The 21,682-nt window shown below is 49.1% G+C and overlaps 2 protein-coding genes and 1 non-coding gene across 3 annotated transcripts; 2 read left to right on the forward strand and 1 right to left on the reverse strand.

The window, feature by feature from the left end:
* Nucleotides 1–650: 650 nt before the first annotated feature.
* Nucleotides 651–3,616, forward strand: LOC135598820 (glutamine synthetase nodule isozyme-like). Its single transcript, XM_065093175.1, has 13 exons — nt 651–896; nt 1,211–1,250; nt 1,330–1,433; nt 1,526–1,574; nt 1,645–1,751; nt 1,849–1,936; nt 2,171–2,299; nt 2,383–2,457; nt 2,573–2,626; nt 2,720–2,757; nt 2,857–3,016; nt 3,098–3,158; nt 3,270–3,616. The coding sequence occupies exons 1-13, from the start codon at nt 823–825 to the stop codon at nt 3,362–3,364; spliced, it is 1,074 nt and encodes a 357-aa protein (XP_064949247.1). The 5' UTR covers nt 651–822; the 3' UTR covers nt 3,365–3,616.
* An 811-nt stretch (nt 3,617–4,427) lies between these two features.
* TRNAP-CGG (transfer RNA proline (anticodon CGG)) lies at nt 4,428–4,499 on the reverse strand. Its single transcript has one exon. It is a non-coding gene; the product is annotated as a tRNA-Pro (tRNA).
* Nucleotides 4,500–6,075: 1,576 nt separating this feature from the next.
* Nucleotides 6,076–10,903, forward strand: LOC103974979 (uncharacterized). Its single transcript, XM_065091468.1, has 2 exons — nt 6,076–6,467; nt 6,577–10,903. Exons 1-2 carry the CDS (start codon nt 6,076–6,078, stop codon nt 10,901–10,903), a joined length of 4,719 nt encoding a protein of 1,572 aa, XP_064947540.1.
* The last annotated feature ends 10,779 nt before the right edge of the window (nt 10,904–21,682 follow it).

The raw sequence follows: 21,682 nt of genomic DNA on the forward strand, positions 1-21,682 counted from the left end.
TAGAAGACCTTACAATCATTTCGACTCCATATAAATAAATGCAGCTTAGAGATTATTATTAGCCTGCAAAGCAATCAAGTCGACCAAGCTAACTTACGACATGTCATGTCGTAAGTTAGCTTGGTCCAGAGGTTGAGAATTGTTTTATCCTAATATTGCATGATGAAAGATTCTGTCATGTCATTTATTACTCACATGATTACGTGCCTTAAATCTGTGGGTCTTCAAGAGGTTTTTAGCTGCAAGTAGATCAATTTTATGTTGTTCTTTGTTCCTTTTGATCTTGATCATGTCGGAATTTTGATTCTGTGAAGACCAGCAGATGATCTTAACTGCAGGCAGGCAGGCAGGCAGCAAATTGCATGAACTCGGTGCCTACTGCCATGCTGTTGCTTGCTCCCATGCACCTCAGTTTCATAGATGGTTTTTCTAGTTCTGGATTGAAGATAAAAGAGGATGCAATCAATCCAATAAAGAAAACAATTTTGCTGCAAATGAAGTAAAGATCAAATTTTTTTTCTTCTCATAGAAAATTTGATGAAGAATATAATAAGTCATACAGTAAATTCAATTGGCACTTTTCAACCTATTATTCTTCATCTCAAATGTCACACTCTGCATTGCCTACCTCGATCTGCACTCTTCTCTGAGGTGTGCATGTCGGATGCATATTACCTCCACCATTTTGATCTCTGTGTACCTCCCTCCACCACTCTCTTCCCTATATAAAGCCTCTTCCTCCCAACCTTCCTTCCTCACTCTTGAGATCTCAGGGAAGAGAAGATAACAGCTCTTTGTGTATTTGCCTTCTTGCACTCAGCCATGTCTCTGCTCACAGATCTTATCAACCTCAACCTCTCTGACTGCACTGAGAAGATCGTTGCTGAGTACATATGGTATGTCACTTTGTTCGTCTGAAAGTTCTTTCTCTTGTTCTACTCTGTCCTTCTAGCTTTAGATTATTGCTTGTTTTTTGGATATAGTTTTCTGCCATTTGGTCTCTAGCATTTGGTTACTGTTGGATTTTGTACAAACATCAAAATCAAAAAGCAGATTTTTTTTTCTTCTTCGTAGAGTCTGAGGATTTCTCGTGATAGGATGATGAATTATCGAATGAGATGGATTGATCTGATGAGTCTTGTTTCTTTCTCCTCCTCGAATCTAATGTGAAGTGATGGTGCCTTTTGTTTTCTCTCTGTGCATGCAACAGGGTTGGGGGGTCCGGCATGGACATCAGGAGCAAAGCAAGGGTATATAGATCATTCAAATTTATCATGTTCTTTGCTTGCTGTCCTGTTTGATTGATGTACACATACTTCCGATCGGCAGACGCTCTCAGGCCCTGTCAGTGACCCCAGCCAGCTTCCAAGGTGGAACTATGATGGTTCGAGCACCGGCCAAGCTCCCGGACAGGACAGCGAAGTGATCCTCTAGTATGTGTTCGCATTCCTCTTCATTGTGATCTTTGTTTGGTCAAGTTCTCATCGTCTTTGTCATGAGAGTTGGACACTCTTCTTGTCTACAGTCCTCAAGCTATTTACAGGGACCCTTTCAGGAGGGGCAACGACATCCTTGTAAGTCTATTTTGGTATCTTCGTTTTGGGCTTCCTTCATGAGAACTGATTCCTTTGTTTCCTATTTGAGGTTATGTGTGATTGCTACACACCACAAGGAGAGCCGATTCCCACCAACAAAAGACACAATGCTGCTAAGATCTTCAGCAACCCTGCTGTTGCTGCAGAAGAAACCTGGTACAGCTTTGGTTTATGTTGTCTTACACCTGATGATTTGTCTGAGGTTGGTCTACAAAGGTTACCACCAATGCGATGTTTGTTCTTCCGTTGATAGGTTTGGGATCGAGCAAGAGTACACTCTCCTCCGGAAGGATGTCAAGTGGCCTCTTGGGTGGCCCATTGGAGGCTTTCCTGGCCCCCAGGTAATTTGTTCCTCAATCTGGATTTGTAGAATCTCTAATTATTAGGGACATGAAAACATGGTCTCAACAGATCTATTGTAGCTGAAGCAAATCTTGTGTTCTCCCAACTCATAAATCTTTGACTGGTTTGATGATGGCATGCTATTATTTCATATGAATTGTTTAACAGTATGAAACCCTAGAGGGATAGGAGCTTGTGGTATAACTCGGGCAATGGATGTGAACTTGTAACAGGGCCCTTACTACTGCTCCGCTGGTGCTGACAAAGCTTTTGGGCGTGACATTGTTGATGCCCACTACAAAGCCTGTCTCTATGCGGGAATCGACATCAGTGGCATCAATGGAGAGGTCATGCCGGGCCAGGTAAATTGGAGTCCTTTTATGGTGTTAAAGGTTGGTCTTCTTGCACTTGTCGTCACCTCTGGGCAATGTCATGCGTGCTGCAGTGGGAGTTTCAAGTAGGGCCTTGTGTTGGCATCTCGGCTGGTGACCAGCTGTGGGTTGCTCGCTACCTACTTGAGGTAATGCCTGACCCAGAAAGACGTATGATTTGATTGGCGATATCATACTTCTCTTATATCGTGTGAAGCGATTTGAGTTTCCAACTTAATAGTACTTGGATCTCTCTGCGAACAGCGAATTACCGAGATCGCCGGAGTGGTGCTTTCCTTTGATCCAAAGCCGATTCAGGTGACGTCAATTTGTTGTCTTGATCTGCAAACATGAATTCATGTCTTGTGTCGATAGCATTGTGGTCGCTTTGTGACTGTTTTGGTGCTTCAGGGTGATTGGAATGGTGCTGGTGCTCACACAAATTACAGGTGACACAGTTCATACCGATGCCATCAACGAGATGGTTGGGGATCAAGTTTCTGACTTTCCTTTGCTAACATCTTTTTTGTTCCTTTTGTAATTGTCAGTACTAAGTCCATGAGGAGTAATGGAGGGTATGAAGTCATCAAGGAGGCAATTCAGAAACTTGGCCTGAGGCACAAGGAGCACATAGCTGCCTATGGAGAAGGGAACGAGCGCCGCCTCACCGGGCGCCATGAGACTGCTGATATCAACACCTTCGTTTGGGTACATGATCCTGATCGGTACACCTATGTTATATTCACAAAAAAGAACTTGTAATCCTTAGCTTCTTCTCATCATCGACAGGGAGTAGCGAACCGTGGGGCATCGATTCGTGTTGGACGTGACACTGAAAAGTCTGGCAAAGGTCGATAACATCTCTTTTTCGATCGAAATTGGGGTATCCTTCTGTTATTTATCAATTAAAAGGTACATGCCATACTAAAATGGATGTGTTTTTGCGCATTTACTTGATCAGGTTATTTCGAAGACCGAAGGCCTGCTTCCAACATGGATCCTTATGTTGTCACTTCCATGATCGCAGAGACTACCATCCTTTGGAACTCAGCTTAATTGCAAGTGATCAGCTGTTTGTGTCTCATTTCTGCTGGATCTTTGCCTGTGGGGTTGGTTCTCTTGCATTGCATCTGATAGTTCGGAGGGAATGATTGCCTTGTGTTGAAGATGAGGCACGAAATTTAGATTGAGTTGGACTCGATCCATTTTCCTGCCTTAGTTGTCGCTTGTTGTTCCAGTTATATCAGTAATAAAAGTACATTACCAGCAGAGATGAAACTGTGTCACTGTTGGAAGTGGATTGTTTGATGCTTTTTGTTGGGCTGATGATCCCTTTGTTTTAATTTATTCTTCTCTAAATAAATGTAGAATTTATCATTATGAATATGACTGAAATTTTCCTGTTAGATCACAATGAAACTGCCCATGTCTGTTATGAAACTCAATGAATACTTTTTTCCGAAAAGCAAAAGGGGATTATACTATTTCCCATGTCGTTGATCTGTCATTAAAAAAAAAATCATTTATTGCACAAAAATGGATTAATGTATGCGTCTAACTTCTAAATATACGTTTTTGGTAGTTCGATCATATGTCTATCCTCATAACGTTAAAAATAAATATATCTCTTATTGCACAAAAAAATTAAGGGATATTGTCTGAATCTCTAAATATATTATTTTCACTCGTTATACAAAAAAAAAAAAAAAAGTTTATGTGTGCCATCTTAACCTTTAAACATACTATTTTTCAGATCACTTACCCACTCTCAAAAACAAAATCTACTCAATAAAATATACTATTTTTCAGATCACTTATCCCCTCTAAAAAATAAAATCTGAACAAAAGGATATTGTTCGATCATATGTCTATCCTCATAACGTTAAAAATAAATATATCTCTTATTGCACAAAAAAATTAAGGGATATTGTCTGAATCTCTAAATATATTATTTTCACTCGTTATACAAAAAAAAAAAAAAAGTTTATGTGTGCCATCTTAACCTTTAAACATACTATTTTTCAGATCACTTACCCACTCTCAAAAACAAAATCTACTCAATAAAATATACTATTTTTCAGATCACTTATCCCCTCTAAAAAATAAAATCTGAACAAAAGGGGTGTTGCGAGAATCGAACTCACGACCTCTCGCACCCGAAGCGAGAATCATACCACTAGACCAAACACCCGATGTTGAAATTATCTTCCATTTATATATATATATATTATAAGAGATTTAGAAAGACGAATAAGTCATATGACTTCATAGAAAACTATAGAGATTGTCCCCTTACTGTAAGAATCTGAAACCAACACCTCCACATTTACCATGTATGTTTTACTCCCTTATAGATATAAGCTCATTAAGCCTATGTACAATCTACAAGCAAACATGCACCATTGCTTATACGAATAATGATATTAGTTTCATCTTATTTATTATGCATGTTAAGTATCGCATCCCACTATATAAAAGAAGGTGACTCGAGACCACCTTAGCATTAACGACCTCGCACTTGGATTCAATTTGTTTAGCGTTTATAATAATATAATAATCATATTTATTTCTATCAGATTAAGTTTGGGGGAATATTAGTCACCTAATTAAGATTTTATCGAGACATCGAAGCACCTTAAGCGAGAAGGTAATGGCGACTCTTCCTCGATTGATTCACCGGGCATATAATTGACCCGGTCGTGGATATTTTCGTAAATTTGTCGCGGCGTCGTGGTCCCTATATAAGAGCCGAGGCCTCCTCATTTCCTTTCCTCGCGCGCGCTCTCTCTCTCTCTCTCTCTCTCTCCTTCCTCGCGCCCTCGGATCTTATCGCTTCTCCTTCGATCGTCGTCGAGGGATGCGGTCGCATCGCTTCTCCTCGGATCGTCGCCGACGGATTTCCTATGTTGTTTCCCCTCTCTCTTGCTCTCTCTCTCCTCCTGGATCCGCGTTGAGGGTTTCGTCTTGGAAATGTAGAGATGCGATATCGATTGGTTTCACCTTTTTTGGGGGGTTTCATCGTTTCTTGATCGGCGGTAAATCGTGGTGGGATTTTTTGGCTTCGTGTTATCTGCGCTAGGGTTCAGTCTTGGATATTTCTTTTCTTGATTTCATCCTCCGCTGCTCGGTAACTTGTGGTGGGATTTCCTTTGGCCCAAGTGATGCACGTCTCTGCTTCTTCCGGCCCTCCGGCGAAACCGAGGGTGGGGTCTGATAAGGGAAATAATGGCCGAATGACGTGCCACGACGACGGCCCCACCTGGGCACCAGGCTGCCCGAGTCTGAAGACAATAATGTTGACCACGACAAGGCAAGGCGATGACCAGCTCCCGCCCATACCCTACGGCAAACCATTCCGCCACGCGACCCCAGCGGCCGCGTCAGACGCCATCAGGGGTACCATCCCGCTCCACCGGGCAGTCACATTCGATAATGCTAAATCCGTCTATAAATACTCCCGAACTCCCCAAAGAAAAGGGGAACACACCCTCGACACACTCAACACACGGAGGCTTCTCCTCCTCCTAAACCCCCTCCACATCCTTCACTAACTTGGTCGTCGGAGGGGTCGGGTCGAGCACCCCGACCCGACCTTTGTGCAGGTGCAAAGTCTTCGGAGATCACCGCCTTTGGAGATCCACCAAACTCGAGGGACTCCCCCGCCCGTTGACCACCGCCTTCCGGACCTGGACCAAGCCGCGACGGTCCCAAGGCCACGGCTGAACAGTTACTTACCGTAACATTTTGGCGCTAGAAGGAGGGGCGGAATGTCAACTGGTCAGCGGACCCACCTTGGCGATCCCTCGGCTGCGAGGACGCACCTGGTCGGGACCCCGGGGGATCATCCTTCGCGGGTGGAGCCGCAAGACGAGCGCCCCGCTACGGCTTCGAAGCAATATTGGCGCCTATTCAATGACCCGGGCTTGTCGTCGCCCGACGCCACTGTCGTACCCCCATCCGTTTCCCCTGAGGCCTTCCACGACCTTGCCCACCAAGTGAGGACACTGGCGGGTGTGGTGCAGGCCATCGTTCCGCTCATCCCCCGGCCAGCGGACCAGCCCTTGCATCAACGAGAGTCTGCCCCTCGGGAGCACGCGTCGCTCCCCGGGGCCCCCCCGTCGCCTCGAAACCAAACGACCGGCTCGGAGATCGGGAGACCGTGGGCACCCCGAACCCGAGCGGCCACCCGCGGACTCGACCAACATCCTACAAGCACAGCTGCGTCTCTTCAATCAATGTCTTAACGAGGTACAGCAAGAAATCCGCAGGTCGAAAGGGGAGCTTGGAACGGATGGATACCAATGGTCCCCATTCGCGACCAAAATTCAAGATCAGGCCATCCCACCGCAATTTCGGCTCCCATCCCTGGACACCTATGACGACGCCGCCGACCCTGCGGATCACGTAGCCGCGTTTCGCGCCCAAATGGCGCTATACGAAACTTCTGACGCCCTGATGTGCAGAGCATTCCCGATGACTTTGAGGGGACCGGACCGCGCGTGGTACGGCAACCTCAAGGCGGGAACCATCTCCTCCTTCGATCAGCTCGCCCGGGACTTCGAACTCAACTTCCTCGCTTACGCCCGCCCGAAGTTGTCCGCGGCGTTGCTCCTCGGACTCAACCAAGGGGAAGACGAGACCCTTTCCCACTTCTTGGATCATTTTACGACGCAGATCCGAGGGCTCTCGGACGCTCATCCTTCCCTATTAATGCAGGCATTCATGATAGGCTTACGGCCCTCCAGGTTCTTCTGGTCCCTAGTAGAGCGACCCCCCACGACTGTGCCCGAGATGCTTCAGAGGGCGAGCCAGTTCGTCACTGCGGAGACGTTGATGGCCGGGAGACCCAGGGGACACAAAGGGACCAAGTCAGAGCCGCCTCGACAGCAACAGCCTGCAACATCCCGGCGTAGGTCAGACAGGCCCGACCCGCCGACTCTGAGGCCTCCTCTCCCAGCTTTGAATTCATCCCGAACGGATATATTCCTTCATATAAGGGAGAAGGGACTGCTCAAAGAACCCTACCCGATGAGAAACCCCCGGGCTTTGGCAGACCAATCGAAATACTGTCGCTTCCACCGGCAACGGGGGCACGACACTGAACAGTGTCGGGAGTTGAAAAGACAGATCGAGGAGCTCATCCGTAGGGGGCACCTCGATCAGTATCTCCACCCAAACAAAGAATCATCGCCACGCCCGGAAGGGCCCGTCGAGCGACACATCGACGTAATATCGGGCGGCCCCGCGTCCGGGGGGGACTCCATGGCCCGAAAGAAGGCATACGCCCGAGCCGCCTCAGCTGAAGCCCCCAGATACGCGCCCGGACCCAGTATCACCTTCCCGGCCAAGATGCATGAACAGGCCGAACACGACGACGCGCTCGTGATATCAGCCAGGGTTGCCAACGCACAGGTGAAAAGAATCATGGTCGATACCGGGAGCTTGGCTGACATACTATACTTCGACGCCTACCAGAAGCTCGGCCTACCCAGAGATAGCATGAAGCCGGTGTCCTCAGCGCTCACCGGCTTCACCGGCGACTCAATCTCACCACTAGGGGCGATTACTTTGCCCCTGACCCTGGGAGTTCCACCGAGGTCAAGGACAACGATGACCACCTTCCTGGTCATCGACCTCCCGGCTGCGTACAACGCTATCCTCGGCCGGCCGACACTCAACAAAATCAGAGCCGTCGTCTCAACCTACTATCAAACCGTGAAGTTCCCGACCCCCGCCGGGACCGGAGAGACCGCAGGAAGCCCTCGGGAGTCCCGGCGCTGTTACTTGACCGCTGTCTCGTTACCTAAGAGGCCCAGGGCCAAACCACCACTGGCGGACCACCAAGAAATACAGAAGTCGGCTCCCCACGTCGGGCCAAGGGGAACCACGGTCGCTGTACCGCTACAAGAAGATCGCCCGGAACAGACGATCAGGGTTGGGTCAGAATTACCCGAGCAAGAACGAGAACAGCTCATCGGCCTCCTACAAGAAAACGCTGATGTCTTTGCTTGGTCGCCCTCTGACATGACGGGCGTCGACCCGGAAGTCGCCCTGCATCACCTCAGCATCTCCAGCGATGCTCGCCCGATAAAACAAAAGCTGAGACGGCAAGCCCCTGAACGGCAGATAGCCGTACTAGAAGAAGTAACTCGCCTCTTGAAGGCTGGCTTCATAAAAGAAGCCGAATACCCGCAATGGCTGTCCAATGTAGTCCTTGTCAAGAAAGCAAATGGAAGCTGGAGGATGTGCGTTGACTACACCGGCCTTAACAAGGCATGCCCGAAGGACTGTTATCCCCTACCACGGGTCGACCAGCTGGTCGACGCCACGGCAGGCCACACCCGCCTCTCTTTCATGGATGCCTTCTCGGGCTACAACCAGATCAGGATGGCTCCTGAAGATCAAGAGCACACGGCCTTCATCACCGACCAAGGGGTCTACTTTTATAAAGTTATGCCCTTCGGACTAAAAAACGCCGGCGCGACATATCAAAAAGCGGTGAACAAAATGTTCGCCCGCCAGATCGGACGAAACATCGAGGTGTATATTGACGACATGATCGTAAAGAGCCAAGAAGCCAGGACCCACTTAGCCGATTTAGCCGAAGCTTTCGCTATACTCCGCCGGGTCGGCATGCGGCTCAACCCCGCAAAATGCGCCTTCGGCGTCATGACAGGGAAGTTCCTCGGATTCATCGTGCACGAAAGAGGGATCGACGCCGATCCAGAAAAGCTCCAGGCGATCATCAACATGCAATCACCTCGGACGATCAAGGACCTGCAGCGCCTCAACGGGAAGCTCGTCGCCTTGTCCCGCTTCCTCGCCCGATCAGGGGATCGTTGTTTTCCCTTCTTCAGGGCACTAAAGAACCCGAAAGGTTTCCAATGGACGGCGGAATGCGAGGTGGCCCTCCAGCAAGTAAAGCAACACCTAGCCAACCTCCCTCGACTCTCCTCGGTCTCACCTGGTGAGAAGCTGAGCCTCTACCTGGCTGCCTCTCCGCACGCAGTAAGCTCCGTCCTGGTCAAAGAAAGCTCCGGCGATCAACTCCCGGTCTACTACACCAGCCACGTCCTTAGTGGTCCCGAGGATCGGTACCCCCCGATCGAGAAGTTGGCGCTCGCCCTCGTACTGTCCGCCCGGAAGCTGCGCCCTTATTTCCAAGCTCACCCGGTGGAGGTGGTTACAGACCAGCCGCTTCGACTGGTCCTGTCTAAGTTCGATGTCGCAGGACGGCTCCTCAAATGGGCGGTGGAGCTCGGCGAACATGACGTTCAATACGTACCCAGGATGGCTATCAAAGCCCAGTCCGTGGCCGACTTCATCGCGGAGTTAACCCAGGACGGGAGCGGGAGCCTCGCACAAACCCCCGAGGCCTGGGTCCTGCACGTCGACGGATCAGCCAACTCAAAAGGTGTTGGCGCAGGGTTGGTGCTCCGGGCCCCCGGTGGGCGGACATTCGAGCGTTCCCTCCGCTTCGGATTCCGTGCCACTAACAACGAGGCGGAGTACGAGGCGCTCCTGGCAGGACTCAGACTGGCCCTCGAGATGCAGGTGGACGTCCTTCATGTGCTTACGGATTCCCAGCTGGTGGCCGAACAACTTAGCGGAGGATACGAAGCCCGCGACCCAACCATGGCGAAATACCTGGCACAGGTGAGGAACTTAACCGCGAAGTTCCATCACTTTACGTTGTCTAATGTCCCGAGGGGGGAGAACGAGCGCGCCGACACGCTGGCTAAGCTAGCCTCAAAACCTGCTCCCAAAGTCGGGCCGGAGGTCGAGGAGCTCCCTGCCCGCGCCTTCGAGGTCGCGGTCGCGGCTGCCAGCAACGTGTCCTCCTGGGTACAAGAACTGCTACACTTCAAACGGGACGGAATTCTTCCGCCCGACAAAGCATCAGCCCGGCGCCTGCTTCGCACACAGGTGTGGTATATCGAGGCAGGCGGATGGCTTTACAAGCGGTCTTTCTCGTACCCCCTCCTGCGGTGCCTGGAACCCGACGAGGCGCAAACCGTCCTGGCAGAGGTGCACGAGGGCGCCTGCGGAGAACACATCGGCGGACGGATCCTAGCACATAAAGTACTCCGCCAAGGCTACTACTGGCCGATCATGTGCCGGGATGCGAGAACGCACGTACAACGGTGTACCTCATGCCAAGAGCACGCCCGCACGCCTCGGCTCCCCGCAGTCCCGCTAACTCCTATCGACTGCGCGTGGCCATTTGCGAAATGGGGTTTAGACATCCTCGGGCCTTTTCCTTTAGCCGCAGGACAGCAGAGATTCCTCATCGTCGGCGTGGACTATTTCACAAAGTGGGTTGAGGCCGAACCATTGGCGACGATCACGGCGCAGCAAGTAGAGAAGTTCGTATGGAAAAATTTGATTACTCGGTTCGGCCTGCCCACGACCATCATCACAGATAACGGGCCCCAGTTCGCAAGTCAGAGATTTCGGGAGTTCTGCGCGAGACATGGAATCCGCCTGAAGTACAGCTCGGTCGCTCACCCTCAGACGAACGGGCTAACGGAGGTAACCAACCGGTCCATCCTAGACGGGCTCAAAAGAAGGGTATCCGCGGCTCGGACTACCTAGACGGACGAGCTCCCGAGCGTACTGTGGGCGCTACGTACCACTCCAAAAACAGCAACGGGGGAGTCCCCGTACAGCCTCGCATTCGGAACCGAAGCGGTCCTTCCCCCCGAGGTAGCCATTGCCACCTTCCGGACAAAAAGTTATGACGAGGGAGCCTCGGGCGAAGGACTCCGAGCCGCTCTCGACTTACTGGAGGAGCGACGCGCCGACGCGCATGTGAGGGCCCTCTCCTACAAGAGGGCGGTCGCAAGGGTTTACAACCGAAAGGTACGACCTCGACCCATCGGATTAGGCGACCTGGTCCTGCGGCGGACCGAGGTCAGCGATCCGGCCCGACCAAGAGGCAAGTTGGCCCCTAGTTGGGAGGGACCCTATCGGGTGACCGAAGTCATCGGAACCGGCGCGTTCCGACTCACCACCATGGAGGGTCAATCCCTACCGAGGACTTGGAACGCGCAAAACCTCAGAAAGTTCTTTCCATAAGACTCGGCCAGTCACGAGAGCCAAAGCACAGACAATTGAGAAGAAAAAAAGGAGCATGTTCATTCCTCAGGAAAAAACAAAAGGGTGTTACAAAAATAAAAGTGAAAGATACAAAGGACGTCAATCCTCAGGAACATCTGGGCTATCATCAAAAGGAACCTCTGCTGGCATATCGACGCCCAGATCTTCAGGAAAGGAGCCAAAAGGGTCCTCCACGACCTCCGAGTCGGGATAGCGTGCCTTAAAACGAGCAAGGGCCACCCGGTACCCGTATTCGTATGAGACCCGTCCGGTCCGGACAAGGCCTAGTTGAAAAACCGAGGAACCCTTGTAGTCCTCGATCAGCTTCTTGTCCTTCTCCGGCCTTTGGCGGACCTCAGCCTCCAGAGCCTCGGAGGCCCCTGACGCCGCGGCTCGTGCCTCCTCGAGACGCCGAATCAGCTCGATGGAGTCGGATCTCGCCGAGCGAGCCTCGGCCACCGACGCCTTCAGATGCGCCTGGAGCTCCGTGTTGCGCCCCTCAGACGCCTCCAGCAGCGCCTGCAACTCCGCAAGCCGCTCAGCAGACGCTTGGAGCTCCGAATGCAGCCGCGCCGCCTCTACCGCCGAGTCCAGGGCGTGCTGCTCGGCCGCGACCACTACCTCAAGGCCTGCCCCGGCCCGCGCCTCGTCCACCTGCCTCCGAAGCTCGACGTTGCGACTGCTTAAGGCGGCGATAACTTGTCCCGCGTCCCGTACGCGATCCATCAAAGCAGCGACATAATGGTTGCCCTGAGGAAAGGGCAAGGATGGGGTCAGAACCGAGCCCGTTCAAAAACAGGTAAACCAAGGGACGAAATGACGCTTACCCATAACAGAGACTTTGCTGCCTTGCCAAGCAGAGCGCCAGAAGGCAAGGAATACAGGTCCCGAGCGATATCGGGATGAAGCCCGCCTCGGATGAACCTGCCCGCAATATCCCCGTCGGCCCACACCCGGGTGCCTCGGGTAAGACCATCCCACCGGGCCACCAGCGGGTCGGTGGCCACGCCGCGGGAAAGGGCACCCATCTCCCGCGCCAGGTACGGCTCGTCCTCCCTTAGCGGAAGACAAAGAAGCTCGCGGACGGAAGGTTGGCGAGGCGCCTCCGTCGCCACACCCCCGCTCGCTCCAGCCTCGCCTTCCCCGAGACTTCCTGCGGCACCTTCCACCGCCGACGTCACCACAGCCCCCACAGCCGGAGCCGCGACCACCTCGAGATCTCCGCCTGATGGCGCCCGCGCCCTCTTCCGAGACCTGCTCGCCTCGACGTCCACGGGGGCTTCCCTCGTACCCACCTTGGTGGCGGAAGGCGAACGACCCGACGCGGCGGAAGTCTTCCCCCCACGCAAGGCCTCAAGGCGCACCATTTCTGCCGAGAAAGACCAGGAAAACTGTTAGTCAAACGAAAACGCGCTGGAAAACAAAAGAAAACCCCCAAAGGAACCGCTCATCGGAGCGTGCCTAGAGGTACCGGGCTAACACCCGCCTCCACTAACCACCGCTCGGACATGCTCTGGATAGCTCGGGAGGCCGGGAGGATTTCTCTAAGCCTCCGAAGCCCTCAGCACTCATCATCGTCCAAAGCCGGGGTGGTGTTGTCTATCAGACGCGCCCCCCAGCGGATCCCAAACCCCCAGTCCTTCGAGCGACTGACAAAAAAGAAGCGCTCCTTCCACCCCTTGTTGCTGGAAGGGGCCCCGCTCACCCTGAAACCCGCTCGGGCAGACAGGTAGTAGCCCCCCGACCCCTTGGAAAGACGAAAGCAGGAGAGGAAGAGGGCGCGGGTCGGGGGTATGTCGGCGTAATGACACTCGCTCAAAAACGCCACCAGATAGCGCCACGAGTTCGGCGTCATTTGGGACGGGGAAATACGCCACCAAGAAAGGCAGGAGACTATGACGGGGTGCAGAGGGAGGCGTAGCCCGGTCTCGAAGGCATCGAGGGTGAGGGCAAAGCCCCCAGGAATCGGGTCGTAGGCACGTTGGCCAGGCTCGGGAGCTAGAAGGACAAACTCCTCCGGGCACCATAGCGATCCCGGAGGAGACTCAGCGACGACTCGCCCACGGTGGAGTCGTGGTCGTGGGGCCACATCAAGGCCTCTAGGGCCCTGGCCGCCTTTTCATCCGACGACGAGCTAGGGTTCGACGAAGCTCCCGTCCCCCCGGCCTTCGACGAAGAGGAAGATGAACGGGAAGAAGAGGACACCATTCTTACTGACCTTTGGCAAGGAAGGAAGGAACGACTAGCACAAACAAGACGATGAGGCACGAGACAGCACGACACACACGGAGGAAAAGATCTTCCCTGGGCAGCCGGCCTCGCGCCACTTATAGGCGGGCCGCATCCCGCCGAAAGCGACGACCCTTCCTCTCCCAAAGTCTGCTGCAGGGAAGGAAGGCGTCACCTCGCCATAAGTGCAGCACGGCATGACAAAGGGCCGCGGCGCAGCACGGATACCAAGGCATCCATCATGCCGGCCTCGGGGATACTAACCGAGACAGACTTAAATACATTAATCACGTTTAGCCCTAATCATATCAAGCCCGAAGCCCAGTGAACGTCGAAAAGGGGTGGCCCCTTGACCTTCCCCAGAGAAAAGCGAGCCCGGCCGCCCGAACGCTCGCGTTTTCGTTTTCGACCCGCGCGCCCGGCTCGCAAGTCGAAATAAAGCCCCGAGGCTCACCAGCGCGGTCGGCCCGCCTGGGTCTTGCTCCTCGGTCGCATAATGCCCGAGGCTCGCCAGCGCGGTCGGCCCGCCTGCGTCTTGCTCCTCGGTCGTGTAATGCCCGAGGCTCGCCAGCGCGGTCTGCCCGCCTCAATCTTGCTCCTCGGTCGTGTAACGCCCGAGGCTCTCCAGCGCGGTCGGCCCGCCTCAATCTTGCTCCTCGGTCGCGTAACGCCCGAGGCTCGCTAGCGCGGTCGGCCCGCCTCAATCTTGCTCCTCGGTCGCGTAATGCCCGAGGCTCACCAGCGCGGTCGGCTCGCCTCAATCTTGCTCCTCGGACGCGTAATGCCCGAGGCTCTCCAGCGCGGTCGGCCCGCCTCAATCTTGCTCCTCGGTCGCGTAATGCCCGAGGCTCTCCAGCGCGGTCGGCCCGCCTGGGTCTTGCTCCTCAGTCGCGTAATGCCCGAGGCTCTCCAGCGCGGTTAGCCCGCCTCAATCTTGCTCCTCGGTCGCGTAACGCCCGAGGCTCGCCAGCGCGGTCGGCCCGCCTCAATCTTGCTCCTCGGACGTGTAATGCCCGAGGCTCTCCAGCGCGGTCGGCCCGCCTCAATCTTGCTCCTCGGTCGCGTAATGCCCGAGGCTCTCCAGCGCGGTCGGCCCGCCTCAATCTTGCTCCTCGGTCACATAATGCCCGAGGCTCGCCAGCGCGGTCGGCCCACCTGGGTCTTGCTCCTCGGTCGCGTAATGCCCGAGGCTCACCAGCGCGGTCAGCCCGCCTGGGTCTTGCTCCTCGGCCGCGTAATGCCCGAGGCTCACCAACGCAATCAGCCCGCCTGGGTCCCGCTCCTCGACCACGTAATGCCCGAGGCTCGCGAGATGCAGCCATGCCTCAGACCCCCTCCCCCATCGCGGCCGACGCATGGCTCCTTTCGGGGGGGGATTATGATAGGGGAAATAATGCCCGAATGACGTGCCACGACGACGGCCCCACCTGGGCACCAGGCTGCCCGAGTCTGAAGACAATAATGTTGACCACGACAAGGCAAGGCGACGACCAGCTCCCGCCCATACCCTGCGGCAAACCATTCTGCCACGCGACCCCAGCGGCCGCGTCAAATGCCATTAGGGGTACCATCCCGCTCCACCGGGCAGTCACATCCGATAATGCTAAATTCGTCTATAAATACTCCCGAACTCCCCAAAGAAAAGGGGAACACACCCTCGACACACTCAACACACGGAGGCTTCTCCTCCTCCTAAACCCCCTCCACATCCTTCACTAACTTGGTCGTCGGAGGGGTCGGGTCGAGCACCCCGACCCGACCTTTGTGCAGGTGCAAAGTCTTCGGAGATCACCGCCTTTGGAGATCCACCAAACTCGAGGGACTCCCCCGCCCGTTGACCACCGCCTTCCGGACCCGGACCAAGCTGCGACGGCCCCAAGGCCACGGCTGAACATTTACTTACCGTAACAGGGTCGTTTGTTTATCGCACTCATTTGCTCGTTGCACTTGCTCACCTGTCGCTCGCTCGTCATGCTTCTCACCTGTCGCACCTACTTGCCATCATCGACATGCACAATTTATTAGCCTATTCAACATCAAAAGGCATATGTCAAGCTCTCCCTTGTCCGTTAAGCTCTTCAATGGAGAAGATGCAGGCGATCACTTCTTGTTTTTTTGTGTTTAAGAGTGATGGGATAGCTTCCCTGCAGCCTTGCATGTGAATGGGCGAAAGAAATGATTCAAGCAAATTGTGTCTCCCAAGGCTCCGGTAGGACTCCAATCAATCAACACATAGCTCAGCTTCTTCCTCATCTCCATCTCAACATCTTCTCACTCGAACATACAAGCTATGTTTTATATCTCTATTATCGTTATTGGAAGGCAAAGAGAAATATCGGGGAAAGGCCAAGCCAGCATGCCACCTTGCCATGCTGGAGATCATATTATACTGGATAATACATACTTGACTCAGTATGTATCTTTTTCAAATGCTTCTTTCTAAAAACTTCACATATGGTAAAGTGTGCTTGTGGATCCCGGACTTGGCCTTCTCCGTAAAACCCATGGATCACGGGCTTGGGCTTCTCCGTAAAACCCCCACCCCAAAAAAATGAAGTAAAAAATTAGTCGATAATGGCAAACCAACGGGAAGAGGAGGACGAGGAGCTCTCAGCGACAAAGTTTTTGTTAAAATGTGAGTGAGTTTTAATGGCAGCCAATCAAAAGTAAAATTATGTTTTGCTAAAAAATGGTTTAGTTAAAATGTCTATAAAACTTATAGAAGTTTAAGTATTTTGATTAGTGATTTAAGTTAAACGAAGTTGATAGGTCATAGTTAGTTTATCAAACTCAGGTTATGATATTTAGTATTAGAATCGACTTAGTATTAGGGTATGGTGAAAGAATTCGAGTAGGAAAATGTTTTCCGTGAATGAAGTTAAATGATTCGTCATGACATGGAGTTACCATTTAGCTATGCCTAATGTACGCATATTAGAGTTTGATTTGGACTATGTTGGACCTTAACGAGAATGTTAAGCATTTGAGTAGAGAAAATTATAACACTCTGATTAGTCTGACATCGAAAGTGGACAAAAGCTAATATTAGCTTATAAAGGTTTGATCAATGGTTTAAATTAAATGAAATTAATAGGTCATTTAGTTTATTAGGCTAAGGTCATGACACAAATAATATTTATTAATTTTTTTAATCTAATTTATGTAAAAATAATTCGATACTAATATAATAATAATCATAATAATTATTAAATATTAATAAAATAAAAATTTTATATGATAATTGTAATCATGATAAATATAAATCATACCTTTATATAAAAAATAAATATTATTTTATAATTTTAAATATATGTATATGAATAACTATACAAATATCAAAAAAATAATAATTAAAATTTAAGAATCACAAACAATAAAATTTATCATTAATATGCCATATGAGAAAACTATAACAGAAATTTATAATTTATATTTGTTTAAATTCAGTATGAAACCTTAAGTTCAAAATTGAGTTAAACATCAGTTTAATTAGATCAATCAAAACTAAAGTTGATCAAAGTTAATAATTGATCAAATTTTAACTTTCTCCTAATTTGATCAAAACGAGATTGATCAAATCTAAATATAATCAAGTAGCTAAAAAGTAATCAAAATAAATTCGATAAAAAAAAATTAAGGATCGACCAAAATTGGGGCTGAATCAAAATTAAAGTTTGACCAAATCAAGATGGTCAATAATTTAACAGGTCAAAATAGGGCATTGATCGAAGTCAAAATTTGGTCAAAATAGGATATTAATTAAAGTCAAAATTAGATTTTGATCAAAGTCAAAATCATATAGTTGTCAATCTAAAAGGCCAAATTTGATATTTTGATTTAGTCAAAATTAGGGCTAAATAATCAAAATGTTGTAATTTTTCTCTCTGTGGTTGGCTCCGCATCGCATCGCAGCTTCCTTTGCTGTGGCGTTGTCTTAGCCATCGCCGTAGTAGCTTGTGCCCACGCCATCGTCACTCAATGCACATCGTCGTCGTCGCCATTCACTATTGTACAATGGAGCAGTCGTTGCAGCGTGCATTGTGTTTCGCTTGCCACAGTGCAGGATCGTCCATCGCTGCACTACGGAGCGACTGTCATAGTGCACCGCCGTCTGTGCTGTGATGTTACCATCTGTATGTTTGACTAACTCTTCCTACCGACTGAAGTGTCCAGCTAAGCTAATCAATCTCTTTATAGTTTGACTTGCCTCCCACAAGCTTGATGTAGTCTCCTAGTGATCTTTGGTTAGAGGGAAGAGAGATCTTTTGCATATTTGTTCTGAAACGTGAACCCAAGTAGATGGAAAAAAGCTGGAGTTGCTGCAGCTGCTGATGATGATGATGATGATTTCTGCGAAGCTGATGAAACCAATGGCCAATTGTCCTTTGAGCTTATCCAGTAAGGAAAAGGATCAGATGCGTGTTCCACTGCGGCATGAGCTTGCGTCCAAGTTCCAAAAGAAGCCACACATACATCGAAACACTCCGCTCGACATAGATTCTATATGCTTTTATTCCGGCTGAGTGCAGATAACGAAAGATAAACGCAAAGGACCATATGAAAAGGCTATCCACCAATAGATGTTGGGAATCTATGAGCGTCTTTTGCTATATGTATGTATGTATGTGAGTGAAGACATCAGCAGCTAAAATGCAAAGGACCAACGAAAAGGATATCCACCAACCTAGTTTAAATCCACAAGAAAACCTAGAACCATGTTGTTCTCCGTGAAATCTGAATTCACTTCAAAAATACTAAATGAACTCTTTAATATATAAGATTCTTCTTTTATATGAACGCATGATTATGGACAAAATAAAAGCAATAATCTTGTCTTTTAACCTCGGCCATGGTCTCACCTTAGCAAGTGTGTATCACACGCATCCACACAAGCGATTGTGAGGTCACATAGGTGTCCACTTCCTCTTGGGATTATAATATACGTAACCAAAGGATCATCACAGATGAATTCATGGAAGTCATTATCAATCACCACAATCGTGACTTCCACGTATAGTCCTCTAATTAATATATATATGTGTGTGTATATATAAAAGAATTTTAAGTATCGAACGTCACAACTGAAGACGAGAACTTGGAATCGATTGGTGAGTGTGCAAGTGTGAGCCTTTGCATTCCACTTTCTCTGTTGTCTATTGGTAAAGATAAAAGCATTTGTTGTGTTTCTTAGCCAGCTTACATGATAAAAACTGTGATCGAGAAAGATTTTAGAATCAAATCTCATCCTTATCGATTACTCTTTGCTAAGAGAATAATCTTATTTAGTGATCTTTATGCTCCCAAATAATAAAAAAGGATTGCTACTTAATAGATCTCCATAAATTTATAATATTTTTTTAAAATTAATTTGATAATCAAATTCGACTCGGATGAGTTAAAAAGTATAGATCAGAAAAGCATAAAAAAAATCCTTTGATCATCAAATTAGTAATAAAATTATATAGATCATAATCAAAAACCAACGGGGTCAACTTTTGATTAGGACCCCAACCCCACAAACCAGGTGGGCTGGTCACATCATGTCAAATCAACCATTGCCACCCTCCACCATCATCGTAAGTGGCATCTTCTTCCAAGCAAAACCAATTTGTATTGCAAGGATACGAAAAGGAGAATTAGACTTCGTTTTTGGAGGAGCACCTATTGATGCTTAATGATTTGGTCAAGCATCCATTGTACACCAAGTGGCCCCCAAGTGTCGAAGATTCTTCTTCCTTGGTGTGATGTGGATCACAATATCGAGCTGACCACATATAATTTCAAATAAATGATGATCTTTATGACAATTTAGATGAGCTAAGAACAGCTATAATGAACCAAAAATATGATAAATGTTGTACTTGATATGTTAAAGACATGAACATGGTTTTATTGCATTCACTTTATTTATTTGTTAATAAAACTCTAAAATTAGTCTCATCGTTGGAATCTTTTCCTATTGATAGAAATTAAGCGAAGAAGATAGAAATTGTAGAAGAAACTATGAAATGTATAAGATATAATTGCCTAATACATTTTGATAGTGAGTTCTTGACAGTCATTTATACACACTCAGTAGGGAGGTTATACATGGAGGATTTTTCTCAACTGCTGAGAGATTTCCTCAACTGCCTTGAGGAAATCTTATCTGCTTCTCAACTACTGAGATATTTCCTCAACTGCCTTAAGGAAATCTTATCTGCTTATCATGCCCCCGCAAGATTGAGCTTCCATCAAGGATGCCGATCTTGGACCGATGAGATGAAAATAGTTTACGGGTGAGAGGCTTTGTGAGTGAGTCGGCTAGTTAATCTGCTGTATGTACATGAGAAACTCGGAGTTGATGTCTGGCAACTTGATCTCGCATAAAATGGAAGTCGATGGCTATGTGTTTCATGCGGGAATGGAACACTGGATTGGCACATAAATAAGTAGCTCCAATATTATCACAATATATTGTAGGAATAACCGTGGAGTTGACGTTGAGTTCCTTGAGCAAATTTGTGACCCAATTGAGTTCAGCAGCGACGGTGGCGACGGCACGGTATTCAGCTTCAGTTGTAGATCGTGCAACCGTCTTTTGTTTTTTAGAACTCCAACTGATTGGAGTAGCTCCAAGGAAGACAATGTATCCGGACGTAGATGTTCTATCATCAAAGTTCCCTGCCCAATCAGCATCAGCAAAGGCATGGAGATGGAGTGAAGTATTTTTGCAAAGAAAAATGCCATGATTAAGAGTCCCTTTAAGATACCGCAAAATTCGTTTGACCGCAGACCAATGCGTAGTAGATGGTCGATGCATGAATTGCGATAACTTATTGACGACAAATGAAATATCTGGACGGGTGAGAGCCAAGTACTGTAAGGAGCCAAGGACTTGTCGATACTGAGTCGAATCTGTAGCAGGACTTCCATCACATAATTTAAGTGATTCACTGGTAGAGAGAGGAGTTGTAACCTCTTTCACATCCTGCATGTTTGCCTTTGATAATAAATCTTGAATATACTTTCTTTGTGATAGGAAGAGACCTGAAGATGTAAATGTTGCTTCTACTCCCAGAAAGTAGCTTAAAGTTCCTAGATCTTTGAGGGAGAATCGATCGGCCAAGTGCTTTAGAAATGCCTGAGTCTTCAAAGGATTATTTCCTGTGACAATAATATCATCCACATATACTAAAAGATATATTATGCTTCCATTGTGCTGGCAAATGAATAACGAGGTATCAGACTTTGAATTGATGAAGCCAATTGAGGTCAAAAACGAGCCAAGCTCGTTATACCAAGCCCTTGGAGCTTGACGAAGTCCATAAATAGCTTTTTGAAGTTTGCAGACATGCCTCGGATATTGAGGATGAACGAAACCAGGAGGTTGTTGCATAAAGACATCTTCAGTAAGTGACCCCTGTAAAAAGGCATTGTTAACATCCAATTGTCGTATGTGCCAGCCCTTTGAGATAGCCAAACTCAGGATAAGACGGATTGTTGTGGGTTTAACAACGGGACTAAATGTCTCTGTGAAGTCGACACCAGGTCGTTGATGAAACCCTTTGGTGACTAGACGTGCTTTGTATCTGGCAACGGATCCGTCTGGGTTCCGCTTAATTCGAAAGACCCATTTACACCCGATGATATTTTGTGTGTGATGAAAGGGTACTAAGGTCCATGTAGAGTTATGGAGGAGAGCATCATATTCGTCACACATGGCTTTACGCCAATGATAAGATTTTTGAGCTTGAGTGATTGTAGTGGGTTCACTGGCCTCAGTGGAGGAATTTGTTATAGCATGTAAGTCAAGGACTTGACGTGGTTTGAAAATACCACTTTTGGAGCGTGTTGTCATTAGATGTCTAGGGGGGGTGGAAGTGGTAGATTGTGTTGGTGGTATAGCCGAGGGCGAGTCACTGTCATGGACCGGGTCAACCGTCGGCACAACAATGTCACTAGATCTAGGAGAAGGTAAAGCCAGTGGCAATGTTGCCGAGGGTATGACTTCATTAATAGGGGAAACTTGTGAGGAAGGGAGTGGAGGAATAGAGGGAGTGAGAA

The sequence above is a fragment of the Musa acuminata genome, chromosome BXJ2-1, assembly GCF_036884655.1.
Source record: "Musa acuminata AAA Group cultivar baxijiao chromosome BXJ2-1, Cavendish_Baxijiao_AAA, whole genome shotgun sequence".
In the NCBI taxonomy this organism is placed as follows: Eukaryota; Viridiplantae; Streptophyta; class Magnoliopsida; order Zingiberales; family Musaceae; genus Musa; species Musa acuminata.

Excerpts from the sequence above, each read along its gene's own strand:
- LOC135598820 (XM_065093175.1), top strand. The coding sequence starts at position 823 with ATGTCTCTGCTCACAGATCTTATCAACCTCAACCTCTCTGACTGCACT. Across the intron at positions 2,758-2,856 it reads GGTGCTCACACAAATTACAG|TACTAAGTCCATGAGGAGTA; the intron begins GTGACACAGTTC and ends TGTAATTGTCAG. Across the intron at positions 3,017-3,097 it reads ATATCAACACCTTCGTTTGG|GGAGTAGCGAACCGTGGGGC; the intron begins GTACATGATCCT and ends CATCATCGACAG.
- LOC103974979 (XM_065091468.1), top strand. The coding sequence starts at position 6,076 with ATGTCAACTGGTCAGCGGACCCACCTTGGCGATCCCTCGGCTGCGAGG. Across the intron at positions 6,468-6,576 it reads GGCTCGGAGATCGGGAGACC|GTCGAAAGGGGAGCTTGGAA; the intron begins GTGGGCACCCCG and ends AGAAATCCGCAG.